Source organism: Monomorium pharaonis, chromosome 1, assembly GCF_013373865.1.
Source record: "Monomorium pharaonis isolate MP-MQ-018 chromosome 1, ASM1337386v2, whole genome shotgun sequence".
Taxonomy (NCBI): Eukaryota; Metazoa; Arthropoda; class Insecta; order Hymenoptera; family Formicidae; genus Monomorium; species Monomorium pharaonis.
Genome location: NC_050467.1, coordinates 34,890,066 through 34,910,828, shown reverse-complemented (window position 1 = coordinate 34,910,828; position 20,763 = coordinate 34,890,066). Strand labels below are relative to the sequence as shown.

Genomic DNA, 20,763 nt, shown 5'->3' with positions numbered 1-20,763 from the left:
ACCCACAGTTAGAAATGCATTCCCTATCGTTTGTTTTAGATGCCGTTTCATGGTTTTTACCGCGGCCTCTTAAAGGCCTCCAAAATGAGGTGCTCTGGAAGGAATAAAATGCCAGGTAATGCCATTCTTACAGGTTGCTTTTTGAACTCCTTTTTGGAACGCGGAGTTGTTTAACATTCGTCGAATTTTCTTTTCGGTGCCAACAAAATTGCGACCATTGTCCGAGTAAATGTCAGAGGGGATGCCTCTTCTTGCTGTAAATCTTTTAAACGCGCCCAGGAATGCTTTCGCGGTCATATCTTCAACCAATTCAATATGCACGGCCTTGATTACTATGCATACGAATATGGCCACATAAGCCTTGTATTGCTTACTATTCCGCCAAACACGATTCCTCATGAACAAAGGGCGACAGTAGTCCATTTCCACCTTAGCGAATAGTCGGGATATTCTCACTCAGGCCTTTGGTAGCTAACCCATCAGCTGCTGGCATGGCATAGGGTTGGTTTTGCGACACGTGACGCAATTTCTTAAATGTTTTACGATGCTTTTACCGGCTATCGGCCAGAATTGCTGTCTGATATCAGCTAATGTAGTGGCTGCTCTAGCGTGAAGTAATTTGATGTGACGTGTTACTACAACCAGTTTTGTAAAATGGTGATGAGCAGGAATCAGTATCGGATGTTTGGAATCTTCCGCCAAAGACAGTAGTCCTAGAATGATCTAGTTTTCCTCCGAGCCTGTGTTGATCCAAGGGTTTAAGCTAATTAATTTCGATCTCTTGGACACTTTCTAGCCTTCACTCAATCTCTTGATCTCTTTTTCCTATTCGGTTCCTTGAATTAACTTTACAGCCGTGTTGCGTGCATCTTTTAATTCTACCACCGATGTACATCCTGTCTTCCGCTTGCTTTTATTTTTTCTTATATTATACAAAAACCTTAACACGTAAGCTACAGTGCGCAACAATTTAAAATAAGAAGAAAATCTTTGAAAATTAATAACAATATTGTGAGTCAGAACAGTCGCAGTTAACGCTTTTTTTCGTTCCTCAGGCGCGCAGTCCAAGTTTACCCCAAGCTAGTTTCCGAAGGAAAGTTACCTTTTCCACCAAAGAACGGAGTTCTTTAATTGATTCGGAGTTAACCCTCTTGAAATTAAGTCAGCCGCGATTTTACGTGCCGCCATTGACTCGGATGGGAATTATCTTGTATTTTGCTTATTCTGTTTGCTACGAAAGTATGCCATTTTCTTGGCAGAGAACTTATCCAAGCTAAAATAATCTGAGAGTCTGTCCAATAGTATCTTTTATTTGTCTTAATTTTTAACGCCTTTCCCTTTCAACCTGTCCCATCAGCCTTGTCAGCAAAATCGCGCCGCACAGTTCTATTTCTACCTTGATAAGGACATGCTCTTCAGCGATGCTACTATGGACTTGGAACACATTAACTTAGAATCAACCTTGTCTTTAGAATCCCTCGCTATTATATAGACACAGGCTCCGTATGCTTGCTTGCTAACATTGCTGAAGTCATAGACATTTGTGTAATATCGAATTTGCCTTACCAACACCCGTTATCAATCTTGGAATTTTAATACACTTTAACGCTGATAACAGCGACCTGAACAATGGCCATGAATTATGAACATTCATTGGGACCGTCTTATCCCAACCGATTTTGCATATTCACAATCTTTGCATTAACGTAACTACTGGACTGACTAAGCCTAATGGGTCAAACAATCGTGAGATTTCTGATAATATAACGCGTTTAGTAATTCTACTCTTTCCAATATTACTCGGGATCGTAAAGTGCAACGTGTCCTCCGCAGGTCTCCACCCAATTCCTAACGACATATATATTTTTAAATAGCTTTTTGCAAACTAAGCGCCAATTAATTGTTGGTCTTGATATACAATTTTAAACTAAAAATAGAGCAATAGCTAATTAAATTGATAATATTAGAGGTTAATAATAATCTTCTAAATTTCTTAAGAATAATTACGAAATATTTATTTTGAAATGGGGAAAAATCTAAATAAAAATTAAATTATTTAATATTTGACTTATTAACCCTTAGGCACCACACTTATTAACCACTGGATTAACGTAATTCAAGACATTATTTTTTAAAAATATCTTTGGAACTGAAATACTTATGACACTCTTCTTAAGATTTTTTTTTTCTTTAATGTCTGGAATTTCGATTAAAAAATCAATTCAAATTGATACTTTTCCATCACTAGGTATATATAAGAAAAATATGAAATGAGACCTGAGGGTTCAAGATTGTTTAATTTCTTAGTAACTATACATATTTCTTTGTAAGTAATTTTGTTAGATTATAGGAATTACAGATTAACATTTGCTCTAATTCTTCAATATTAAATAAAGACAACACATAATATTTTGTTTTAGTGGCTCTAATATTGCGTTAGACTTGACGTAAAATTTTTGTCTTTTTAAATATTTTTTTTAATTAAAAATATTTGTAATTTAAATATTATTTAATTTTAGTATTACTTAATTTAATTTAATTATTATATGATTTAATGTAGTTTAATTTATAATAATATGAAAGATTTTATTTGTTAATTATATATTTTGGGGTACAAAAATCTTATCCAAATATCCATCTGACATAATTTTTTAAAATTCTTTCTTCTTCTCTAATTCCTATTCTATTTCTATATCGTATGCCATTTGCACTAAATATTTAAATAAAATCTTTTTTTGAAATTATTTTTGCAAATTTTTCTTTAAACTCCATATCTTTCTAGTCGCTATATTTTAGTGGTGCTACTCTAATTCTACTTTAACTTTTGCTCTCTTCTATCTTAATGTTCTATTGCGCTCAGGCCAAATAGCCACGCTCGCTCACATTCACACCACTTAAACTTTCTTTATATTTTAGATATATTACGGTAAACTTATTGTTTTTACCTCAAACTGGGTTATAAATGTACCTTATTCTTTTCCAAGCATTCTGCATTGAACAGATGGATTGAAATCAATATTGTGCTATATGAATCTTTTTGTTTTTTCATGACGAAGACTATGGTATAATCCACAATTATATTAACATTAAATATGTTAAAAAATATTTTAAACAAAATAAAATTTGAAAAAATCGCAAAAATTAGTTTTTTTCAAATATCTATTTTTATCAATTTTTAACGAATTTAAAATAACAGTTTTGGGAAGATAAATCTAGGGATAAAATAAATTTTGGATATTGTTTAAAAATATAATTATTTTGATAAATAAAAGTTGAAAAAAATGATAGCTTAAGAAAAAGGAAAAAATGAATAAAGACATAATCTTTTCTATTTTGCTATAAAATTGTATAAAAATATTTTTTTTTTAAATACAGAATACATTATTAAAGTAAAAAAAATTTTTAAATATGTTTTCGTGACTCCAAGTGACACTCACCACACTGTATGGTGGTTTTTACACACAGGAACGTTGTAGCTCGCGCAAACCATAGTATCTCTTTTTCTACAGCGAGCGCTCGTTTGTCTGTCGCGATACTCAGTCTCCCATTCTTTATGTCGATGAAAAAAAACATTGTTTTGTATGGCGGCATCCGAACGAAATGTACACAAACGTCAGACTCGGGTATAAACATACTCCCACTTTCACTTTACGTTTGTATTGCTCTAAAGCTAATGGTGTTTTGGTGCCAACCAATGTCCCTGTTCATTTCTAAGACTTTAAATTGAATTATGGTCGATGTCTCGATTCGATCCCTTCATCTGCTAAATTAGGAGATAAATTTAAATTCGCGTTGTGGTACAAAACTACTCTGGTGTAACGTTCTAGAGTCAACAATTATACAATGTCTAATATATGATTTACTTTCTATAAAAAAAAGGATGTTTGGCAAAGATAGTTATTAATACCACATGAAATATTCATAGTTAAGTATAGAAAAACGATTTATTAGAAATCCAGAATTCTTTGTTTAATCTTCAAGCAAAACGGTTTATTGTATTTTCTTCGGCTTGATTTGCATAGGAAATTGTTTTACTGATCATGATACGAAATATTGCAGAATTTATTATATGAGTATATGATGAAGGCTAGAAGAATAGCCGAAACGTTTGATGTGAAATAAAATAAATGTGATAAAATAAATGTATATTAAAAATACTTTTGCCCAATAATTACTGTGCATTTTGATTATTATTTATCCTGTGCATGTTAATAATTGTATACAAACAGAGTATTTACAATTTTTAGATTTTTGCAGAATTTTTCTATTTTTATTTGCTGCTGGTGGGGTAAAATTGTATATTTGTTGCGAAACACAAAGAGTTGGCGTAAATAATTCTTATCTCCTTTTTTTATCGAGTTCTTGTCGAAATATCAAGATAAAAGTTTGGTGTTTCTTATATATTACATAGAAACAAATATTTATTTTAAATATAAAATTATAATTATGATTATAATTATATTATATTTATATTTAGGGGATATGGTGGGAATATGGCGCACTTAAGAAAAAGTTGAATATTTTTAATGAAAAAGGTTTTAAATGTAAAAAATAAAGGATAAAATTAAAATTGAACATCTTGTCTATTAACATGTGACTGATTTAATAAAATTTTCATTGTATAATACATGAAAATATTGCATTTTGAAAAACGTTTATTTGCACCTTATTACCCAATACATCGTGTAATGCGGTGCACTGTAGTTTCTACATTAAAATATTATTAAAATTAATACTATTTTATTACTGATTTTATATAAAATTGTACTTAAAAAAGTTAGAAAAGAAAGTGTTCTTATTTAATTATTATTAAATAATGCAAGAGCATAACAAAATGAAAGTATACAATTTTTTATAGATTATCAAAATAGGATTATAAGATAGAGATTAATAAAGTTACGAAATGTTTAAATAGTTTGTATTTTTTAATCAATAATGCCTATAAAAATTAGTAAATTTAGATATATACGTATATATTAGCGTACATATAATGTCTGCGCCGCATTACCTGAGCGCACTTTTTTGACAAAATTATTAATTATTGTAATTAAACCATTTCGGATCAAAATGCCACATTTTCTTCTCAACTTTCAACGCTCTATCTTTAAATGTAATCAACCTAGTAAAAATTTTTTGAATACCATTTTTGAACGCAAAAGTTTCTTCTTTCAGATGCGGTCGTCAAAATTAACCTACAATCCTACAAATTCTTTGAAAAAAGTTACAGTTTATTTTTGTTTTAAAGCCGGTTTTTTTTGTAAATTTTTTTAAAAATTTTATATTTTGAGCTCGAAAACAAATGGCCAGAACATCTCTATCATGGTAGAAAGTGTTATCTGTATCTGCTCTAAAAGACCTTATTGCGATTTTTTTGAAAAATTCAATATGGCGACTTTAATATGGCGGCTCAAAGTTTAGCAAATTCCAAAAAATCAATCTTTCTTGGATTTTTTAATGGTGATCTTATTTCATGGTGTACAGTCGGTGTGTGTGTGTGTGTGTGTGTGTGTGTGTGTGTGTGTGTGTGTGTGTGTGTGTATGTATGTATGTGTGTACAGTCGGCGCCACAGAGGTCGACACAGGTTGCAGCACCTCTTTTTTTCAATGAGTTTATGAACACGCTAATACGTTCAGAATGCGAATAAACTATCAGGCCCTCATTCATAACGAATGATTATGATGTCAAATTTGCGTATACAATAAAGGATGTTGTATGACCATCCATGGTTATATATAATTGCGTATAGTAGAACCGAACTCTCATTCGCGTGTAGTTCGCAAGATCGCCACTAGGCGAAGGCACGGCGCTTCTTCTTCTCGTGAGAAAATTTACTCCAAAAGGTTTATAAAAGAAAACCATTACTTACGGCAAAGTGTAGTATATATTGTTTTTGTTATACGAAGAGAGTTCGTTATATGATTAATTTACGATCGTGTGAATGAAAATTTGGCTACTGTATGGAATTGTATGATATTATATAGTCGCATAAATATATACCTCGCCGACACACACTACATATATAATTATGTATGATCATGTCAAGTCAAAACTCATACATGATCATGTATGGAGTCATATATGATCATGCATGTGCATTTTTTCCCGGTCTTGGGTGACGGTAATGCCGACAATAGTGTCTCTGGATCAAAGATAATAGATTCTTAGAACTGACAAGGATTAGACAATAATATCGGAATATTTATCATTTTCAAGCTTTTTATATGTGATGTTAATAAATTCTAGTCGGTTTTAGATTATATTTAGTAAGATCACCATGAAACAAATCTAAGAAATATCGATTGTTTGGAATTTGCTGAACTTTGAGTCGCCATATTAAAGTTTCGAAAAAATCGCGATGAGATCTTTTAGAGCAGATACAGATGACACTTTATACCATGGTAGAGATGTTCTGACCACTTGTTTTCGAACTTAAAATATGGGATTTTTGACAAAAATTTACAAAAAAATCGGTTCTTTTTCGAAAAAATGAGCTGTAACTTTTTTCAAAGACTTCGTAGGTCAATTTTGACGACGGCATCCAAAAGAAGAGACTTTTGCGTTTGGAAGTGATATTAAAAAAATTTTTACTAGGTTGATTACATCAAAAGATAGAGCGTTGAAAGTAGAGAATAAAATGTAGCATTTTGGTCCAAAATGGGTTAAACAGACTATTATGAATATAAAATATAGGATTTGAAAAATTAAGAATTTAGCTTTCCAATAACAGCTTATCATGAAATAATTTTGTAGAAACGAAATTATATAGGTTTATTTGAGCAAAATTATTTTAATGAAACTTGGCATAAATGTAGAGGGGATATACAAAAGTTTTATAGCATAAATATTTGTATTTAATTCTATTTTTTCAAAAAACTTTCAAAAAATTAATAGCATAGTTAAATAGAGATATTTATGCTGTAAAACTTTTGTATAAAATATTTTTGATATCTTGTTTCATTTACGAAATGTATCAAGAAAAGGCAAAAATGTCTTTACCTTTGAAGGATGATTTCACTCCTTTAAACCGTTTTTGGACCTAAATGGAAAATTTCTAAATTCATGTATTTACCCTCTCTACATTTATGCCAAGTTTTATTAGAATCAGAATTTAAGAATTCGCGAGGTTTTCTTGTTAGAAGAATAGTACGTCGAATAATTTTTAGTCGATAACAATTTAAACAAAAAATGGATCATTGTTCTGAAATTTTGTATATATCTTAGTTAAATACAGCTGCATCAAATAGCATTAATATTCGAAGTGTCGGACAATGCATATTGTTACAATAAAGGTGCGCCGCGTTACTCGCTACGCCGCGTTGTTGCCGTCTCTCCTACGCGTATTTTTTCTTTATACTATACGCAATAAAAAACTTTATAATATTTACATTAAAAGAAAACGAAAAAAAGAACAAAATAATATAAAAGTAAATAATATTGTATTCTTTTTTAGTGTCTAGTTTTAGTATTGTGAAATATTATGTTGAAATATTAAGATCAAAATTTGATTTCTGGATTTATATGTTAAAATAAATAAATTACATAAATTTATACGTATAAGTTATAACAGGAGAAGTTATACATAATTTAAGTTTTGTAAGAAAAAAGAAAAGTAAATTTAAATACTGTGAATTCTTTTTTTAATATTCTTTTTTTATACTATATAGAAATATTGAGATAAAAGTTGTTTTTTTTGTATTTTTTTATATAAAAATGAATTATACATATAAAGTGTTCACATAATACGTAATAGAAAACCTACATAATACATAATAGAAACCTAATCTACATAATTAAAGTTTTGATTAAAAAAAATTACATGAATTTGAATTATTATTATGTCAATATATAGTTGATCCAGCAAAATGTGGTCCTGAGAATATTGAAGGTGCTCTTAAGGAGCGTCTCGAGATATACAGGAGAACAAAAGTAACTGCCGAGGATGAGGGTAACATATCTAAAGCACGGAGATACGGTAGAATTTGCAAACAATTTGAGGATGCTATTAATTTATACATGCAAGGAAAGACAGTGCCGTTGGATGAACTTCCTGTTCCGCCTGGTTTTCCACCGTTAATTTCGAATTCGCAAAATAACGATATCGTCGCGCAACCTATACCTGAATCATCTGAAAACGATACACAAAAACCTGCACAATCGAAAGCACCTGTTCCTCCTCCTAGAACAGGTAAAGAATAGTAAACTCTTAAAGTGGTGTATAAATATATATATTTACCTTATGTACTTATATTTATATGTATCAGAACATAACTGAGGTGTTATGTGTGTGCTTATGCAGCTTTAATTTAGTAATATAGAATATAGAATAAGAGAAATTTTAAAGATTTTAAGAAATTAAAAAAGAAACTTATTTTGTGTATAAGAGAATTAAAGTAGGAGTCTTAAAAAAAATTTTTTTTGAAGATTTTTATGGAATATTTTATGAGATTTTACGCGTCAGAACATATCAGAATAAAATATAAAATATTTTATAAAACATTAGATTTTTTCCAATGAATTACATCGTTATATTTTTTATGTGTTAAATGAAGAGGAGAGTTGATTTACATAATAAAAAAACTACATTTATTTTGAAAAAATAAAGAATAACTTTTAGATCGTAAAAAAACAATGTTTATATTTGCTATATTTGACTTTGTTTATATTTATCTAAAACGAAGTTTATACTACCTACAAAATGTCTTGAAATTATACTTATTTTGTATATTGCTTTTGTGTAAATTAACCATTTTTTAATTGCCTATTATCTGTTTCTATAAAAATATAACATTTATATGTTATATTGTCATTTTTACGATGTATTTTTCATTAGGACAAAAACAGAATCAGAGGATCACATCGCGTGCGGAAAAGCAAATGATGCAATTGCAGCTACGACAACGCGAATTAAAACAAGCCGCTCTGAATGCAAAGAAAGATGGAGACATGGATTTGGCACGTGATTATCTAAGACAAGCAAAAGGGATACAACCTTTAATTGAAGCTAGCAAAGCTGGCTTGCCTGTCGATATGACTTCGATTCCATTATCGCCTCTTGAAAAAGTAGAACTTAGTATATCGCAGAAGGATGAAAATTTTGTACTAGTGTCTTCCGAAGATTTCCTAGAAGGCATGAATGGGACAGACGAACAAATTTATGAAAATCTTGAAACTCAATTAATTAAACAAATTAAGGTGATAAATAATATTGCATAGCTAAAAAAAATTTATTTGATATTGTTATTAAATGTTATAGAAGAATGATATTAATATAAAGTAATAATTATAATATTAACAATTTATTATTATAACATTAACAAATGACTTTATAGTGGTGTTTATCTACACGAGATCACTCAAAAGCATTAGGAGATGTTTCTGGGTATAATAGATGGGAACGGCTCGCATTGAGTTACACGCGAGATTTGGATATGCTGAGAGTTCGGAAACGTGATTCATTGCCACCACCGCAACATCATTACGAAATGAAAACTTATCAAATAGTACAGTTAGTATATATTAATTTTCTTACTATTAATGTTATTATGTAATTTAAGTATATGTGGATTTAGTAAAAAGAGATGAAACTATATTAGGAAAATTACTGAAAATTTGTAGAAATCGTTCTTCTTAAAGTAATTTTGTTCTAATGCATTTTTCTATTCTCTTTTCTTTCAATTTTATAAAGAATTTTTGTAGTTTTCTTAGAAATACTTTTGAAGTTGTGTTCTGTCATATTTTTTTTATATGTATATTTTCTTTATTATTTGTAAGTGTTTTACAATATATCGTAATTGTGATTTTAATTGTAATTTTGTTGAATTTGGTTATAGTATATTGTATGATAGTGTAAGAAGTTTACTATTACGAAGGCTACGAGTATGAAGAGTTGAACGAATCAAATGGAAATACTTTACAGCATGAGTGGGCAATAGCCAAACTGCACTGATTGCATGTGTTATTTTTGTTACAAGTGTGTAGAAAATCGTTGCTACTCCCTTGATACAAGCTTGAAATCCTTGCTTATAGCCAAGGTTGGAAAAGTTACTTTATAAAAGTAACTAGTTACAGTTACAATTTTTTTATTGAAAAAGTAATCAGTTACAGCTTTCGATACAAGTTACCGATTTCGAAAAATAACTTGTTACAATTATACAGTTGCTAAAAAAATAACGAGTCGTTTTTAGTTACTTTTTTCCTAAATAATTGTACATTATTTTAAATATAAGAAATAAGAATGTTACATTTTATATTTTACTAACTATTATATATTATGTGCTTAATTATGTATTTAATTACGTTTATTATGTGCTTTATTATTTTATGTACATTAAATGAGAACTTTATAAAGGGAAAAGACTAAATTATATGTTATTGTTATCAGAATTTAATGAAGTATAACGCTACATCAGCTGTTATATATTGATTCATATATTCTTTTCGTTACAAAATTTTAATAATTTTTATTAATTTTTAATAGAATTTGATATTCAAATATATCAGCATTAAGATGACCTCTTTGTCGTCTTGTGCACCTGGACTTTATTTTAGTTCTTATAAAGAGCTTTCCAACAACAATTCCAACTAATTCATAACCCAGCTGACAGTTTTTTCTGATATAAATATAAATGATATCGGTGGATATAAGTAAAAGTTGATAAAAGTAAGTCACGTTGCTCAAAACTCGTTAGAATTAACTTGGTTCACAACTATCAGTGAACTGTTGATGTTTCTCTGATGTAATATGATGGCATTGGATTTTGGAAATTAGAAGACCATAAATAAAGTATTAGAATTTTTCATTTATTAATGCTTGTATAATCTTGAAAATGGTGGATTATAATTTTCAGGAAAAAGCAACTTTTAAATGTCTATTTTTTTCCCTTTTAGCATAATTTTAAAGTCAATTTTGCGAGAAAAAATAGGAAATTCGCGTTCACTTTGTGGTCCCCAAATTGCTTAAAAGTTATATCCCTCTTTTTTAAATTAAATAATAATTAGATTAAAACGTAAATAATTTTTAAAACGAGAAATTAGATAATGTGTATTTTTTATTTTTAAAAAGATTGCATGTATTAATTTTTAATCCCATTATTTTCTTGTTTTTATTTTTAGATTTTTTTAAATATTATAAATAATCTGATCTGAAAAAAACTATTTTTTCAGGAGTTGCACAGATCTAAGTGATAGCGACATAGAAATTTCTATAATTAGAGGAATTAATTATTCTCGAGAAGCAGATACATATGTAATATGTGAATTTCCATTTCCATCGGATAATCATCCTATAGAAAGGACGTCGACGATCAAAGATTCTGCTAATCCCGAATACCAAGCTGTATTCTTACTGAACGGTATTATAAATCGCACCTCCAGGCAGTGTCAGAGAGCATTCAAACGGCATGCATTAAAGTGTGAAATTTGGGCGAAAGGGTAAGTCAGTGACAGTTTGACATTAATTTAAGATTTAATTCACACGATGAAATAAAGATGTACAATTATATGGTTGTTTAATTTCTGCGATTATCAAATAAATGCGATAGGTCATTTTATTGTTTGAATATAAATGCACTGGCGCAAAAAAACGAAACAAAAATTTAGACCGAATTTTTAGGCAATTTTCAAAGTGACGTAACTTTGCGAAAAATTACATGAATTTTGTTTTAATTGATGGATAGACTCTACTTTTAGAATCCCTAGGCGAAAATTTGACTTGTTAAGTGTTTGTAAGTTGTGACCTTTTTATATTGCATGAAAACCAACTGTTTTTTTTATTAAAAAAAAGTAAAAGTTTATCATTTTTTACAAGTTTCTTGTTAAAATATTAATCCAGATTTTTAAAGCTCATTCTTTTCTAAGCAATTAAAAAAAACACGTTGATATGATGTTTTTTGTTGATTATATACAAATTTGAAATTTGCACTGCATTTCAGCGTATTTTAGCAAATAAAAGCGTATCCAAAAAATAGTAATTTTTAGATACCATGAAATGGTATCAATATGATATTGCACATTGATTTTATTTGTATTTAACTCAATCATACTGTCTTTATCAGAGTGACCCAATGTGCACGTGGAGGTTGACTCGGATTTTGCACATTATATGGCTCTGAAATTCATCGGTGGAAATTTGCACTTACTGATTTGAATATATCGGATAGCTGACGCGCCAATTTTGCTGAAGTCAACAGAAGGTCACATTTAAGAAGGTCATTTAAACTCACACATAAATATACACGTACACATAAACATACACATACATGAAAAATAAAAATTCAAATTTTATTTAAAAAATCGGTCCTTTTCAGGGCCACATAATGTACAAAATTCGACCGTCAATCTTCACATGGTGCACATTGGGTCACTCTGATGACAACGGTATAATGGAGTTAAACATGAATAAAATCAATGTGCAATATCATATTGATATCGTTTTATGGTATCCAAAAAATACTGTATTTATTCGCTAAAATACCTTAAAATGCAGTGCAAATTTCAAAGGACAATGTTAGAAATCGTCGATTTTCGGCCCCACTTGCAAACGGAAAAAACCTATTCCATATAATTCTTAGACTCATATACAATGCGAAAATACAGCTCAGAAAGGGGAAAACCCTGGGAAAAATTTTTGCCAAGTAAATTTGTATGTCAAAAATGACTTTGCAGGGTGCTGCTTTCGTGAGTCTAATGTCCACTGAGACATGCCAAGTTTATTTATTCATTCATTTATTTACTTGTTTTATGACCGAGAAAGGTCATTTATATATATTACAGATCAGTTTTTGTCTTCCTATGTCATTGGTAACTTATCCAAATACTGACCGTGTGGTTAATTGTTAACATACGCGCCAGCGCAAGTACGATGCGACTGTCACCGACATCTGAGCTTTTCTTCGCTTATTTCTTGTCTGAATACTTTTTAAAATTATGTATATAATCAATTTCATCAGTCTTGAGTTCCAAAATACATTTTAAACTCTAATAGAGACAATGGAGTTAGAGCAAAACGTTTAGAGAATGTAATGAAAATGAGATATGATAATTCTTATTAAGATTTGTTGAATCATTTTTGTTGGATGGAATCTAAAATATAGACTTTATTAAGCCATTTTCTATGCTTAATCTTAAATACTTAATCAACCATATTAGGCTAGTTGAAAATAAGTAATGGTTAAAACATGGAAAAAAATAGTTACCAGGCAAACATTATTAATTCTTTTTATGAACTATCAATTTTAATTATTCTTCAATTTTAATTAATCTTCATAGATTAAAAACAATATAGATTCAATAATGTCTTTTTCTTGTAAATATTATATGCTTGTGATGCTTTTGAATAGAACATTATACTATCCATCTTGATTTTTTAATGAGAATTAAAAGGAAAAAGTTCATGGAAAAAAGATTAGGACTTTGGTCGCTGGATCGCTGTGCTCAAAAAAATTGTGCCTTGCTCTTTGAAAGTAAGAGTAGCACCACGACTCGCTTTATAAGAGGATCAAAGTCCTAATCTTTTTTCCATGAACTTTTTCCTTTTAAATAATTCTCATTGAGAAAATCAAAATGGATAGTATAATGTTCTATTCAAAAGCATCACAAGCATATAATATTTACAAGAAAAAGACATTGTTGAATCTACATTGTTTTTAATCTATGTTGAAGAATAATTAAAATTGATAGTTCATAAAAAGAATTAATAATGTTTGTCTGGTAACTATTTTTTTTCCATGTTTTCACCGTTACATATTTTCAACTAGCCTAATTGATTAAGTTGATTAAGTATTTAAGATTAAGCATAAAAAATGGCTTAATAAAGTCTATATTTTAGATTCCATCCAACAAAAATGATTCAACAAATTTTAATAAGAATTATCATATCTCACTTTCATTACATTCTCTAAACGTTTTGCTCTAACTCCATTGTATCTATTAGAGTTTAAAATGTATTTTGGAACTCAAGACTGATGAAATTGATTATATACATGATTTTAAAAAGTATTCAGACAAGAAATAAGCGAAGAAAAGCTCAGATGTCGATGACAGTCGCATCGTACTTGCGCTGGCGCGTATGTTAAATTAATCACACGGTCAGTATTTGGATAAGTTACCAATGGCATAGGAAGACAAAAACTGATCTGTAACATATGTAAATGACCTTTCTTGGTCATAAAACAAGTAAATAAATGAATGAATAAATAAACTTGGCATGTCTCAGTGGACATTAGACTCACGAAAGCAGCATCCTGCAAAGTCATTTTTGACATACAAATTTACTTGGCAAAAGTTTTCCCTAGGGTTTTCCGCTTTCTGAGCTGTATTTTCGCATTGTATATGGGTCTAAGAATCATATAGAATAGGTTTTTTCCGTTTGCAAGTGGGGCTGAAAATCGACGATTTCTAATATTGTCCAAAGAATTTATGTATAATCAACAAAAAACATCATATCGACATGTATTTTTAAAAATTGCTCAGAAAAGAATGAGTTTTAAGAATCTGGCTAAATATTAACAAAATTTTAACAAGAAACTTGTGAAAAATGATAAATTTTTACTTTTTTCAATGAAAAAAGAACATGTTTTGTTTTTATGTGATATAAAAAGGTTACATTTAACAAGTCAAACTTTTGCCTAGGGATTCTTAAAGTAGAGTCCCTGCCCTTCAATTTAAAAAAAGTTCATGGTATTTGGATGATTTTTTGCAAAGTTACGTTACTTTGAAGATTGCTTAAAAATTCGGTCAAAATTTTTGTCCCAGTTTTTTTTGCGCCAGTATATAAAGATATTCATCTTACAATGTACGATTAACATTATTATTATTATTCCAATATCTTATCTACATGTATATATTTTGAGGGTGAGGAGGTTTTTATTTTGTCATGTTGTTTTTAGGAGAAACTTTTTGGGATAAAGTAAATATATATAGGTAAATATAGTATATACTTTTTTAAATTAATGTTTATCTTTTATTATTATTTAAAGATTGATTTTCTACTTTTTAAACAGAAAAAATATTTAGAACTAATAATGGATTTATTTGATATTAGCGTGTACAATTAATATGTGATTATAATTTCGGCTCTTCCAGTGAATGAAAATTAAAAAATAAAATGTCATTTTGTGCAGAATATTATTGATTGTCGTTAAAATTAGAATTTTTTTATTTTGTTCAGTGAACAAATAAATGACGCTTGTTTGAAAAAAATTCGATTTTTATTCTGTACTTTTTGTTTTCGAGCTCAGAAAAAATAGATACTTTTCCCATAAAAGAGTCCTTAACAATTTCTAAGAATTGCATGACAAAGTAATGAAACCTTATCAAATTTCCTTATCTCATTTATTTATTGTTAATAGATTCATTATTTCCATATTGCAAATTGTATTGAATTGTGATATTAGAAGCAAGAAATTTATCTGGAATCCTTGCAAATTTTACTTACTAAAAATATGTTAAACTTTATCCCTATTTCCTATTGGGATCTGTCATTTGTCGTGACGCCCTCTAGGCGGCCGCCATTAGAAGCAAAGAAAATACTTTGTGTAGCTTGGAGCGATAGCTGAAATAAAATATTTAATTTTGCCCTATTAAAATAGACCATTAATTAGAGAAAAAGACTTAAAATTTTTTAACGGAAAATAGTGTATATTTTACTCCAAATATTTTATTCTTAAGAAATAAATCAATTAATAAGAAAAATAAGATGCATTTCATAGAAAGATACATTTTGTTTTCACAAATAATTTTTTTTTATAACAAATAAATATCGCAGAAAACATCATAAGAAATATTTGATTTTCAATAGTTCAACATTTTTCTCTCAGTATATAAACGTAATGTATTCTAATATTTTGTTGGCGTCATGTTAGTTGCATATATATAATTGGCCACGCCTCCATGTCAGATCCTAATACAACAATTTATTAAAAATTTTGTCTTACAATATATATATATATATTGACGTGAATTGATTTTTGCATGTGTTAACACGCATGTTTAACAGTATGTGTTAGTGAAATATAAAACTTTTATAAATTAATAAATAAATAATAAATAGTTGATAAGATTTTAATCATGTAAAGTTTATTTTTATTAAATATGTTATTTGCTCACATAATATATAATATGTTATTTGCTCACATAATATATATAATATGTTAGTAATATAATATTGTTGCGTTTACTCGCGTCACTCTCACACTTCCGTTTACTGCCCACATTTTCACTCGAACTCCCGGTTGCACCCGGGAAATAATGTTCACGATGTTGGAAGAAAAACGGAATTTATTTTAACACAAATACATAAGCTTGACAGTTCGAGAACCGTCTTTTTTAAACAACAACAACAACAACAACAACAATGCTTTCTCCATAGCAACGAGGCTATCGATCGATATTGATCCGCTGGATTAGCTGATTCCCGTGGTCGGGCGACGCGCGCAACACGAGTGCAACACTGTTTCTTCTTTGAAATTGTCCCGACACTTTAGGGAGGGCTTCCTCGAGGAAGACTTCGGACCTGGCACCTCAACGCCTCTTGCTTTACCCCAAGATGTTATTATGAGTTACCGAGCGGCATCTTCTTCGGTTCCTCCTTCACGCCAGCCGTACTTCTCATTTATTTTCTTCACGGAAGTGGCTTCCTGAGCGATGGACAAGACCTCAGCTTTTTGTGGCGAAGTTTCTTCACGCCCGACTTTCTCTTTCTCTTCTCAGCACTCCACTCTTCTCCTGAGTCTTGCGCTCTTCTTTCTTGTTCTTCGGACAAGGAGGAGATAACTTCTCATGGACTCTGCAAGGACATCTTTGTCCCCGGCTCAGCATTCGCCCTTAATGTCATGGAAAACTACGGTCGAAAATCGAGCGAGACGATCTTTGTTTAATATTTTCTTTTTCCCTTCCACTTTCCACGTCAGTTTCCAGTCTGCGCGTCGTCAAATCAATTGTAATAAACTCTGTAACAATTAAAAACATAAGTTGATCTTTCCTTGCTGAGATCAATGCGTTTTTCCCGGGACATTTATTTTGAAAATGTTCCCTCTCTTCGCAGGACCAGCATTCTTTTCCGTTTCCGCTTTGTTCTATAAAATTTTCCCCGTTTTACTTTCAGTTTATCGCCACCCTTACCAAAATTCTCGCCCTGAATAATTTTAACGGCTTTTGCCCTCTCGACAGCTAATTTCAAAGAAGTTATTCCTTCCAACTGTAAAGTCCTTTTTACAAACCTTCGGAGAGAGAAGAAATTAATTGCGTGCACGCTATTTTGTCCCGAACGGCGAAAGGACACTCGGGATAGGCTAAACGAAAAAGCATCTCTAATTCTGAGCCGTAAGTCGCGAAATCTTCCCCTATTCCTTGTTTTTGTCCGGTAAATTGCGAATGAAAATTTTGAGTAAGTTTCCCTTCTCTAAAACGTAATTCTAGCTTAGATTCGAGTTCAGAAAACTCTAAATTTTCCAAATTAATAGATTTCAGTACCGAGCGCGCTTTATTCCGTAGACACGAAATTAGGACGACCGCTTTCAACGTGTCATTCCATTGATTTGCGCGGGCGATCAGATTAAATTGCGAGAGGAATTTTCGCAACGGCACCGAGCCGTCAAAAGTGTTGGGCTTAATTTTAACCCTTCTCGCATTAAAATTTCATTAAAATTTCGATTTAGCTGTGGCTCGGAGAGTCGTTTCTCCAACCTTTGCAGAACTGCTTCGCACTCCAAGAAACGGGCTTCGATTTCGGCGCAAAAGGTCTGCTGCTCCTGTCGCTCTCTGTTTCTCTCGCAGCTGCTGCAGCTCCATCAACACTGCTTCCATCGCGCTTGTTTTCGCAGGAATCGACGCCGCGACCTGAGAGCGGGTCCTCCTTGACGAGTGTGTCGTCATAAGAATTCCTCGATGTTTTAAATTTTCCGTCGACTCGTTCGCTCGTCCGTTATCCCGGACGAGCCCCCAAAAAGTGTTGCGCTCACTCGCGTCACTCTCACACTTCCGTTCGCTATCCACGCTCAAAGTCTGTTCTTTGTTGCTGCACTGTTGTACTGGTGTAATAAACTAATAAGTTAGAATGAGAAAAAAATATATTTGTCTTATTCTAACTTATTGTACCAGTGCAGTAGTGCAGCGACAAAAAAAACAGGCCTTCTCACTCGAACTCTTGGTTGCACGCGGGAAATAACATTCACGATTTGGAGGAAAACGGAATTTTTTCGAAACCGTCATTTTTTAAACAACAACGTTTTCCCCATAGCAACGAGGTGATCGATAATATTGGTCTGTTGGACCAGCTGACTCGTGCGGTTGGGCATCACAACGGGCGACACGTGCAACACTATTGCAGTAATGTTACAAATTATAATATTATATTACGATATATTGTAATGAAATATTTCTATAATATTTGTGTTATATTGTTTGTAACATATAATTTTGTAATATTATAGTAATATCAAATATTACAATATGGGAGAACTGCATGATAGATAGCATATTATCTTTCATAAATAAATATTTTACTAGTATAATAATTAAAGACGCATTATGAGATTTTTTAGAAGATTTTTTGATGAAATATTTTTGAAAACAACTTTTTGTAAGATATGAGAAAATCACAATTGTTTCCAAACTTGTAATCAGTACTGCATACATTTTATTACGTGATAAAATATTATCACATGATAGAATATTATAAAGCTGTATAATTAAAGTATTATACCCGAAAAGTAGTACGTTGTTTACAGATGCTCGCTGAATCCTATCCTGTGTTGCACTCATCCCAGGTATGAAATCCCTATATTTCTATAGAATATGCGGTTATATGCACAGAAAGTTTTGACGTTTTTTAATACAATAGATATTTTGACATTATACATATATCGTTTTTTGTAAGAAAGTAATAATGTTTATAGAAAAGAGGAGGGTCTATGTGGGTAACCGACTGCATTTTATTTATATGAAAGGGTGATGAATATACATCAAATTTTTACAATTATTATCTCGAAAAATGCTTGCGCTCATTATGAAAATCGAAGATGTTTTAAGTGATTTGCGTATACGCATGCAATTGTTCCTGTAAAGGTCGATTTTATCTACCATGATTTTTGTAATTGTTTATTTTTAAAAGCATTTAGAACTAAATTGAAACAAAATCATGCAATACGTAATGAAATAACTCAAGAACATTAAAAATCAGATACTTCACTATGTGCGTATATAGCATAGATGTTCTGTAAGATATGTGTTGAATTAGAATTTTTATATAAATAATATGTAGCTTTTATTTCAGCATATTTTGTATTTTATTTGCATTATATGAAAGTTATGTTATTAAAGATTCAGATCCTATATTAATTAAAATGCATTAATTGTTAACTTATCAAATAATGTTTTTGGGAAAAATGTAATGCACAAGTATAGAAAGTATAAACGGAAGGTAACGAGTTTGGAACGATAAAAAAGCGATCGTTAAAAGTTAGATAAAACAATGAAAGGGAAAAGACATTGTTTGAGAAGAGAGAATTTTAGTTGGTTTTTTTTAAATATTGTTGGTCTGCAAATACAGATCTCTAAACAAAAAGTGTCGGTCCTTAAGGTATTAACAATTAATGCATTTTAATTAGCATAGAATCTTAATCTTTAATAATATAATCTTTTGTGTAATGTAATTGAAATACAAAATGTACTCAAATAAAAGCTACACATTATTCATATAGAAATTTTAATTTGTATAGATATCTTAGAGAACATGTATGTTATATACGCACATAGCGAAGTATTTGGTTTTTAATTAATTTTGTTGAGTTATTCCATTAAATATTGCATGATTTTGTTTCAATTTAGTTTTAATTGCTTTTAAGAATAAATAATTACAAAAATCATGGTAAGTAAAATCGATCCTTATACGAATAATTGCATGCAAATATGTGAAATCAAATATATGAGATAATAATTATAAAAATATGTATATTTATTACTTTTTCATATATATAAAATTTAATCGGTTACCCATATAGGTCATTTTTGGCCCTTATAGGCCCTCCTCCTTTAAAAAGATGTGTGTGTGCGTGCACGTGTGTATGCATGTGTATATAAAGTTATTTGTCATAAATGGTATTACAAATTCTATGGCGTTATACGCGAGCAATTTGTAACAACGTATACTTGTAACTACAAATTTCTAAGCACAATTTTTATAATAATGTTTTTATATATTTATACTTTTTTTATGTTACAGGGGTTTTTTTCGAAGTGATAGCCTACTTGGCACAGTAATGGTCAAATTACAACCTTTGGAATCTCAATGCACTCTACACGATTCCTTTCCAGTAATTACATGATTGATCTTTTTATATTTGAATCGATCTTTAAAAAAAAACAACATAAGTAAAAGAATTTCACTTTTAGAGAATAAAAAAATTGTCCAGTTTTTGCTAAAAATAATTAAAAATATGTATTAAAAAATTCTTATTATCTTGTACATCAAGTGAGTGGAATGTGTCACATTTAAAATAATGTTCTTGTCCCCAATGATGATTTAGAAAAACCGATTTTAAAATTGTTTATGGTTGACCTGACAGGCAAATTTTATTATAAAATCAAATATATAACATTGACCTTCACTTTGGACCCTTATCAAATATATGGTAGCGTTAAATAAAATGTATTATAGAAAGATTGTAATTTTGTGTTCGCAATTGATATCTGAAAAAAATTTTATAAAATAATTAATAAAAAAAACGAGACAATTTACGCGGACTTAGCTCGTAAACTTATAAATT

The 20,763-nt window shown here is 30.2% G+C and overlaps 1 protein-coding gene across 3 annotated transcripts in view; it reads left to right on the top strand.

The window, feature by feature from the left end:
* LOC105832124 (coiled-coil and C2 domain-containing protein 1-like) overlaps positions 1 to 20,763 on the top strand; it is a 43,844-nt gene that overhangs the window by 20,844 nt on the left and 2,237 nt on the right. For 2 of the 3 annotated variants that reach the window (XM_036282392.1, XM_012672788.3), the window contains 6 exons: positions 7,851 to 8,186; positions 8,832 to 9,193; positions 9,331 to 9,506; positions 11,165 to 11,431; positions 18,727 to 18,765; positions 20,220 to 20,310. In XM_036282392.1, coding sequence (XP_036138285.1) covers positions 7,851 to 8,186; positions 8,832 to 9,193; positions 9,331 to 9,506; positions 11,165 to 11,431; positions 18,727 to 18,765; positions 20,220 to 20,310 — 1,271 coding nt within the window. The remainder of the gene's footprint in view (positions 1 to 7,850; positions 8,187 to 8,831; positions 9,194 to 9,330; positions 9,507 to 11,164; positions 11,432 to 18,726; positions 18,766 to 20,219; positions 20,311 to 20,763) is intronic. The other variant, XM_012672789.3, reaches the window with a different exon arrangement.